The 9,264-nt window shown below is 40.3% G+C and overlaps 1 protein-coding gene across 1 annotated transcript in view; it reads left to right on the top strand.

Moving 5' to 3' along the window:
- The first annotated feature begins 225 nt into the window (after nt 1–225).
- The window catches only part of IPO8 (importin 8), an 81,857-nt gene continuing 72,818 nt past the window's right edge, over nt 226–9,264 (top strand). The window contains exons 1-2 of the mRNA XM_042992040.1: nt 226–513; nt 6,624–6,705. Of these exons, the coding sequence (XP_042847974.1) occupies nt 430–513; nt 6,624–6,705 (166 nt within the window). The 5' untranslated portion in view covers nt 226–429. The remainder of the gene's footprint in view (nt 514–6,623; nt 6,706–9,264) is intronic.

Here is a 9,264-nt window from a genome sequence, read left to right as displayed (position 1 = left end):
ACTGTTTTCCGTAAGGCAGCATGGCGGCCGCCTGCCGGAGCCAGTAAGTGCCGTTTCCCTCCCGGAGAGAAGCCACTACTGTTTTTTCGTACAGCAGCATGGAGGCCGCCTGTGGGAGCGGCCATAGAATCACGCCCTGGGGAAGAGGCCGCCGTAAAGGAAGCGCCGCTTCCTCTTCTCCCTTCTCCCGCCTCCCACCGGCTGTCGTAAAAGGGTGAATGGAGAGCGAGTTGTGGGGGGTAGAAAGGGAGGACAGGGGGCGCGGAGTCAGAGTGGCGCAGCAAGTGGCTGCAGGTGGCGACGGTGGCGGGGGGTGGGGAGTGAGGTAGTCCAGGGGTCGCGGAGGAGGAGGCTGAGCGGGTCAAAAGAAAAACTAAAGCTGCAGTCTGGCCTACTGGTCCGGGGGCCGCGGAGCCCCCACCCGGGGAGATGGACCTCAACCGAATCATCCAGGCGCTGAAGGGCACCATCGACCCGAAGCTGCGAATTGCAGCTGAGAATGAGCTCAACCAGGTGAGGAGCGGGCCTGCGGCGCCCCCCTGGCACCCCCCGCGGTCTCGCCCGGCTTTCCCTCCTCGGCGCCCCTGATCTCCACCCCAACGGGGGCTTCGGACCCTGGCGCTGGTCTCGGCCCGGCTCGCCCCCCCCCCCCCCCGGGGTCCAGTTGAGCGGCACTCCCTGGATGTTTTCTGAACAACTCGCGCACCTGTTGGCCACCTTTGCATCTTTTCGTGTCATTTTCCTTCCACGGTGCAGTTTGTTTAGCCCGTTTGGTCCGGAGAAAGAGGCTTTGGCAAGCTTTGCTGGTGTTTGCAGGGTGTGATTTCCCTAAGTTCGCTGATTTAGGGACACGGGTGGGAAAATTCGCTCAAAATTCAAATCTGAGTTCGGCTTTACTCCAGACCAGCCCTTTTTAGGTGTTGCGGTGGGAAACCCTGCCCAGCGCCTGCTTCTGTGGGCTTGGTAGGACTGTTTTTGACACTGATTGGCAGAGTTTTGTTGGACTGCTGGGAAACGCTGCCGGGAGAGTGCTGGGGGAATAACAGGCAATTTTCATGGTGGTACTACTTTACAAAAGACACGTCGAGTAATTTGTGTTTGGAGGGATGTCTTATAAACGCTAAAATGTGTAAGACTTTCTTTTATCTTCTCTGTTCTTACTAGCCCTGATCTTGTTCCAGCGTTACCACTGACATTTAGAAATTGTAATGATCCCAAAATTTACCTTATGTTTTTCCCTCCTCACCTGTAAATAATGATAGACCTCTCACGAATTAAGAGTGACAGCTGGTTGATTTTGGGGGTACTCTTTAAAATGTAAAGGAATCAACATCACCTGGGAACTTGTTGGAAATGGAAGTTATGGGGCTTCACATTTAGAGAATCAGAAACTCTGGGGTGGGGCCTAATTATGTTTTAATTAGCTGGCTAGGTGATTCTGTGCTTCCTGAAGTTTGAGAGCAACTTAAGTAAAAGTTTCTGTAGGAGTTCTCTCAAGTTTTCCCTGGTTGGAATTGACTTCAAAGTGCAGCTATGCGTTTTGAATCTTTGAAATCCAGTGGGAAATCTGAGTGGTGCTTGGAGTAAGTGTGAATTCAGGATTCTGAAGAGATAAAAGGGAGAGTGAAAACACTGGTTAAGTTAAACTGAAGCCTAAAAGAATGTGTTAGTACCTCAAAAAGAAAAGGACTCTTGCTCACTAGTGGAAAGTTAAAGTCAGTACCTGTCCCGGGCTTTGCAGAGTAGAGGTACTATATGTTGATTGGCCAGAAGAATAGCAATCCAGGGGTTGGTTAGAAGGAACAAAGCAAGAGCTGAACTTGCAGTCTACTAGTATGAACAGGGGAGTTGGCCTGTTTGTGACCCCCTTCTCTTCACAATGAGGCCAGATGTTATTTTGATAGTGTCAGTAGGGATTGTATCTTTGATGTCATGTTATACCTTCCTGCCTCTGTTAGCCTATCCTTGCTTTGTTTCTGATTCATCAGTATTTAAGTGCAGACTGTATAGAAGGAGAAGGTTGGTGGGAAAGCTTGCAGAACTAGGAGAGACACTTGGGGCCCAGTTCTGCATTTTTCTTCATGGTATTTCAATCCAAAACCATTTCACCCTGACTCTGCCCTGCCCCATATCCACCCATTTCATCACAGACCATAATTTCCTCTGCAACTTCTAAAAGTAGCCTATTGCTGTGCCACTCGCTTAGTATTTATATTTTGTGTAATGCTTTGGATTGTAATATGCTCTGAGTTGTGTTTTGTTTGGAATTGTCTGTAAGTAGAAGACAAGTATAATGTTGCATAACCTTATAGTAAAATACGGTTATAATGTTGGGTTTTGTATGCTTATTCTTTATCGCCACTGTAACATCTTGCTTTGTTGGATAAATGGGTGGGTCATCTACCATAAGTGATTAGGGTCCAGTTCATTTATTTTAGTCTAGGTCCCCCCCTCAGCAAATAGGCTGAGGAAATGGGAGCAGTGTATTGATGATTTGTCAATTGTTAGGTAGAAGAGTAGGCAGTTTCAAAACAACAGCCTGTGTTCTGAAGGGTAAATTCTTGTTTGAAGCTATATTTTTCTATAGCCAACATATATCTGTTACCAGTGACTGGTTTCTTGATTGCCGTGTATGATGTTGTATATATGGGAAAACGCATTTTCATTTCTCTCATGATATTAAGAACGCATCCTGAATATATTCCTCCTTGTCTCTAGACGCAGAAGTCCCTTTAGCAGCAGCAAAGGAAAGTAGAAATGGGTAGATATCTTGCTCCCATAACTCATATAGAAAGGTATCTTTTTCTAAAAAAGCATTCTCCACATGGCCTTAATAGGGAAATAAAGATAATTACTTTCATTGCCAAGCTTTGGAATCCCCGCTTTTCCGTGCATCTATCTATATCATTTCTGTTGCCCTTTAAGAGAGATTGCTTATATGAATAACATATTTATTGAGTTATAATGCAGGCACTAATACAAGGCTCTGCTTTCACGGAGCTTGCATTCTAGTGGGGTTTACAGACAAGTAAATAATATAATTTCAGGTCATTAGTGCTATAGATAATAAAGTCCTGGAGAGACAGTGTTGGGGTGTACAAATAGGGTGGTCATTCTCCTGAGTAGAGACCTAGATGTTGTGAAGGAGTGAAGCAACTGAAGGACTGGGAAGGCAACAGAGGGAAGAGCAAGTCCAGTAAAGGACTTCAACTTGGATGTTGGAGGACTAGAAAAGTTAATGTAGTGGGAACAGTGAGGCAGAGAATGGGAAACATCAGATCGTTGCTTTAAATGAGTTCTCATCAGATGCAGAATTTAGGTAAGTAAGCAAACTCTTATTTATTTATTTATTTATTTATCTATCTATCTATCTATCTATTTATATATCTATTTATTTAATTATTTAAATGCTTATTTATTTTTGAGAGAGAGAGAGCACGGAACAGGGGAGGGGCGGGGGTGGGAGGGAGATAGAGGACCTGAAGCAGGCTCTGTGCTGACAGCAGAGCCGGATGCAGGGCTTGAACTCATGAACCATGAGATCATGACCTGACCTGAGATCAGGCTTAACTGACTGCACTACCCAGGTGCCCCAGTAAGCAAGCTTTTGTTTTCAGAAAGCTTCACAGATACAAAGTAAATATCAAGAAATGGTTTTTTTTTTTTTTTTTTTCTTAGAAACTTGAAGCCCAAGGTGGAAAAAGAAATGGGAGAAATATTTGTGAGGAAAGTAGTATGAGACTCTATCTGGATTTACCCTTGAATGTTTTAGCTGGCCAGATTAACATAGGCTGAATCAGGGCTGAAAGGAGAAGAGAAAAAGTTGTACAAGTTCATTGAAATGGCAAGCATTTGCAAAAAGAGGAGTTCCAAAATGTGTATAAAGGCAATAGTGTTGAAATAAAAGCAATCTCCACAATAAGTCTTCTTAAATAGATACCATTAATCAAGTGTAAAGATTTTGTACTTTGTATATTAAGTATCTAACTGTATGGATTAGAACTATAGATGTTTGTTTTTTTGTTTTCTTTTTATTCGTTTTGAGAGCGAGAGAGACAGAGAGATGAGCGTACAAGTAGGGTAGGGGCAGAGAGAGAGGGTGAGAGAGAGAATCTCAAGCAGGCGCCACGTTGTCTGTGCAGAGCCCAGTGTGGAGCTCGCTCTCTTGAACTGTGAGATCATGACCTGAGCTGAAATTAAGACTTGGCCACTTACACAACCAAGCCGCCCAGGCATGTAAAACTGTAGAGTTTTTTTTTTTTTTTTAATTTTTTATGTTTATTTTTGAAAGAGAGAGACAGAGTGTGAGTGGGGGAGGGGTAGAGAGAGAGGGAGACACAGAATCTGAAACAGGCTCTAGGCTGAGCTGTTAGCAACAGAGCATGATGCCAGGCTCAAACCCACAAACCGTGAGATCATGACCTGAGCTGAAGTCAGACACTTAACCGACTGAGCCACCCAGGTGTCCCAAGTAGAGTTTTAATCTTGATTCACTAAAGGATCTTTCATTATCATAAACATGAGTTGTTTAATAAGAATGTAAAGATAGGTTAGATTGGGTTAAATCTGTATTAATTTTGACTCCTGTAAACTGCTGTTAAAAGAAATCTGTTTTCTTAAAAACTACTTTAAAATGGTGGTTTCAATGGTAAATGAAAGAGAATTTACTTTATATACAACAGATTGAAGATTCTGAGATTTATACAGGATAAAAAGGAGAACAATTATAAGATAATTCAAAATTTTATAGAAAGATTTGGAAAGCATAATGTTCTTGGATGGAAAAGATTGATATTTTAAAGATGCGGGTTTTCTCCAGATTTTTTAGTCAAATGCTTATCTTAATAAATGCTATTATGAATAAATGAATAAGAAAGGTGATAAATTAATAAGTTGAGTGGCATACATAAACCTAACGGTATATTGAAAGGGATGCCACCATAGATTCAGGCTCCTGGGAGAAGGTAAACTGAACAGATTCTCTGCATCATTGTCAGCTTTAGCCTCACTGAGAATTTGAGTCCTTTCTGGGAATGTCTGTGGGCAAGGCCAATTGTAACCTCTGGGAATGTGGCACGGTGGTAACATGGTCCAGGTAGTAGACATCTGGAGGGAATATGGTCAGAAGGAATGGGCTGCTCTGTGCTTTTTAACTTTTTTTTTTTTTAATTTTTTTTAATGTTTATTTATTTTTGAGAGAGAGAGCAAGCAGGGGAGGGGCAGGGAGAGAGGGAGACACAGAATCTGAAGCAGGCTCCAGGCTCTGAGCTGTCAGCACAGAGCCCTATGTGGGGCTCACATTCATGAACTGTGAGATCATGACCTGAGATGAAGTTGGATGCTTAACCAACTGAGCTACCCAGGTGCCCCTGTATTTTTTAACTTCTAAAGTCACCATGGCCAAACTCAGGAGTAGTTCAAAGTAGAACATGTGTGTGGGAAGTGACCTAGGCAGCAGGCATTCAGTATAGGCTCACTTGGGCGTCAAGTCTATTTTATTTTTTTTATTAAAAAACTTTTTTTTTAATGTTTGTTTTTGAGAGAGACAGAAAGAGTGTGAGCAGGAGAGGGGCGGAGAGAGAGAGAGAGACAGAGACAGAGACAGAAACAGAGACAGACACACACACACACACAGAATCCAAGCAGGCTCCTGTGCTGTGCTGACAGCTCAGAGCCTGATGTGGAGCTTGAACTCATGAACCATGAGATCATGACCTGAGCCCAAGTCAGATGCTTAACCAGTTGAGCCACCCAGGTGCCCCTGGGTGTCAAGTTTAAAAGATGCTCCAACAGCAGAGGGCAGATGGTGATGACACCTCTCAACACTGTCTTGTGAGGCACATTGTTCCAATCTGGACTGGTTCCTCTCCATAACCTCCGTAATCTCCATAACCTCCTCCTCTCCATAATTAACATTATCTTGTTTTCCTTGTCTGTTGTCTGTTTTCCTGCGTTGGATCTCCTGTTTTCTGTAGCCCATGTTTTCCACGTTTCTGTTTGTCAAAAATAATACAAGCAAAATTGAAGCACAAATAAGCTGGGAAGAAACACTTGGAATGTATAGGTGCAATAAAAGGTTAAGATTTTAAATTCACAAATAGCTCTTAGGATTTTTAAAGAATAAAACAAATATTTTATTTAAAAAAGGATAAAGGGAATACTGAATTTGTAGAAGAAAACAAATAGCCAACCTTTTTGTTGATAAAATTTCAACCTAGCAGAAATGATATGAGAGTAAGGTTTTAAAGTTTTGAAAGAATGATAATGCCAATCCTTGTATTGGATAGATGGGGGTATTCTACTTTAGGGAGTGTAAATTGCTACATAGTTTCTAGAGAGCATTTTGACAATGTATGTTAAAAAAAAAACTGTGTAAATTGCTACATAGTTTCTAGAGAGCATTTTGACAACGTATGTTAAAAAAACTGTAAAAATGTTCTTACTCCTTTATTCATCAATTTGTTACAATTTTGATATGAAGTATTTTGGTAATCTTAATTTTGCCTTAGAGAATTTCACTTTAAAAGTTTTCCTTTTATTTGCATAGTAATGTATTCAGTTACAGTGTTAACAGTTACTTGTTTGTATTGCCCTATTTTATAAATATTTCTTTGTAATTTCAGTCCTACAAGATTATCAATTTTGCCCCCAGTTTACTTCGGATTATAGTCTCTGACCATGTGGAATTCCCAGTACGCCAGGCAGGTGAGTAGGTTTTTTATCTTTTATAAAATTATTTATAGGTAAAAGCACAACTAGAGTTTTGTTTTAATTCTAAGTATCTGTGATTTCTTTAAAAAATGGAAGTACACACAAAGCATTTCTTTTTTTTATTAAAAAAATTTTTTTTTAATTTTCTTTATTTTTGAGAGGCAGAGACAGAGTATGTGTGGGGGAGGGGCAGAGAGAGAGAGGGAGGCATAGAATCGGAAGCAAGCTCCAGGCTCTGAGCTGTCAGCACAGAGCCAGATGTGGGGCCCAAACTCACAAACCTCGAGAACATGACCTGAGCCAAAGTCTGATACTCAACCAACTGAGCCACCCAGGTGCCCCACACATAAAGCATTTCTAATGGCTTAGAAACTCACTTTCTTTTTCCCTGGAAACTTAGAGGTAGATATTGAGCTCTTACATCTCCCCTACCTCTTCCTCTTCTTTCCTTTTTACCTGTGGATTCCTTGGTAACTTTGCCATTTTTTCCCTTGGCTTTCACAATTTTAATAGGTTAATCCCCATAATTTTTTTTTTTTTTTTTTTTTTTTTTTTATTCCTGGTGGCCCACTCTTTGGTCCCACAGTGTAAGACTATGAATTTATGTATGTGGGTTTGAGCTCCATTCATAAGTCAGATCATGGACATAATATATGCACAGATGATCCTAAACACATGTTTGGGGAGCAGGACTTTTGTTTTATTTTTTTTTTTAATTTTTTTTTAACGTTTTTATTTTATTTTTGGGACAGAGAGAGACAGAGCATGTACGGGGGAGGGGCAGAGAGAGAGGGAGACACAGAATCGGAAGCAGGCTCCAGGCTCTGAGCCATCAGCCCAGAGCCCAACGCGGGGCTCGAACTCACGGACTGCGAGATCGTGACCTGAGCCAAAGTCGGATGCTTAACCAACTGAGCCACCCAGGCGCCCCAGGACTTTTGTTTTAAACATGAAACTTAATTTGAAGTCTCTGGGACCTTATGGTAGTTCCATGATGCTGTGTATTCCTCTTTTTGCCTTTTTAATGAGCTGGTCATTAAAGCCCAGAAAGTAAAAACTGGAGAAAGCCTTGGAGTGTCATGAGTCCTGAAAAGATAGTAATTTCAAGATAAAAGGAGTAAAATGACAAATGCTAAAAATCTGAAAAGACTTTTTTTATTATGTTATTGTTATATGCTCATTGTAAATAATTTGGGCAATACAGAAAAATACAAAGAGGAAAGTAAAAAAAATTGCCCAGTATTTTCATTGCTCAGAAATGGCCATTGTTAATATTAGGTGAACATTAATTTTTGCATATGTTCAGGTAGAAGTACAAATTAACAGTTTTATAGAGATGAGTTTATACTCCATATGCTGATGAAAGTATTTAATTTTCCTTGAACATAACAAAGAAAAAGGTAAGGAATCATTAGCTTTGGGAAAATACTTAACAGCAATATGTATTATTTCCTGTAGAGGGGAGCCTGGGTGGCTCAGTTCATTAAGTGTTTGACTTCAGCTCATGTCATGATCCGTTTGTGGGTTTGAGCCCCACATCGGGCTCTGTGCTGACAGCTCAGAGCCTGGAGCCTGCTTCCGATTCTGTGTCTCCCTCTCTCTCTGCCCCTCCCCTGCTTGTGCTCTGTCTCTCTCTCTCTCAAAAAATAAATAAACATTAAAAAAAGAAAACAAAGGAAAACCTATAGAGAAACATATGCATTACAATTATTTGTTACTTTAATAAGGTTTATAAGACTTCTGTGTAGATTTTTTGAAACCATAACTCTCAGTTGTTTAATCTTTGTTTCATAAAATAGGGCTGTTCCGAAATAAAGTTTTGCTAAATGGAACCTATTTTAATAACCTAAATAAGTATTTATTGGGCCATTGTGAAGTTCCTGTGAAGCTTTGTAGAAATAGTATTTTTAAAGCTCTTAAAGCATTTTGTTAATTTAATATGTATTCTTTACATGACGTATAAACATTACAGAAACTCATTGGATTGCCCTTAATTCCACCCCCATTGATACCTATGATCAACTAACTATTGGTTTAAAAAAAATTTTTTTTTTTAAATGTTTATTTATTTTTGAGAGAGACAGAGTGTGAGTAAGGGAGGGGCAGAGAGAGAGGGAGACACAGAATTGGAAGCAGGCTGCAGGCTCTGAGCTGTCAGCACAGAGCCCGACGTGGGACTGGAACCCAGGAATTGTAAGATTATGACCTGAACTGAAGTCGGATGCTTAACTGACTGAGTCACCCAGGCACCCCACTACTATAGTTAATTTAAACAATTTGATATATATATATACGTATATATATATACGTATATATATATATTTATGTATATATATACATATTTATGTATATATATATACATATATACATACATATATATGTATATATATATACGTATATATATATACGTATATATATATATTTATGTTTATTCATATTTGAGAGAGAGTGTGAGTGGGGGAGTACTTCAGTTTAAATCTTTTTTTTTTTAATGTTTATTTTATTTTTTGAGAGAGAGACAGACAGAACATGAGGAGAGGAGGGGCAGAGGGA

This window comes from Panthera tigris, chromosome B4, assembly GCF_018350195.1.
Source record: "Panthera tigris isolate Pti1 chromosome B4, P.tigris_Pti1_mat1.1, whole genome shotgun sequence".
In the NCBI taxonomy this organism is placed as follows: domain Eukaryota; kingdom Metazoa; phylum Chordata; class Mammalia; order Carnivora; family Felidae; genus Panthera; species Panthera tigris.
This window is presented reverse-complemented; position numbering and strand designations above follow the sequence as displayed.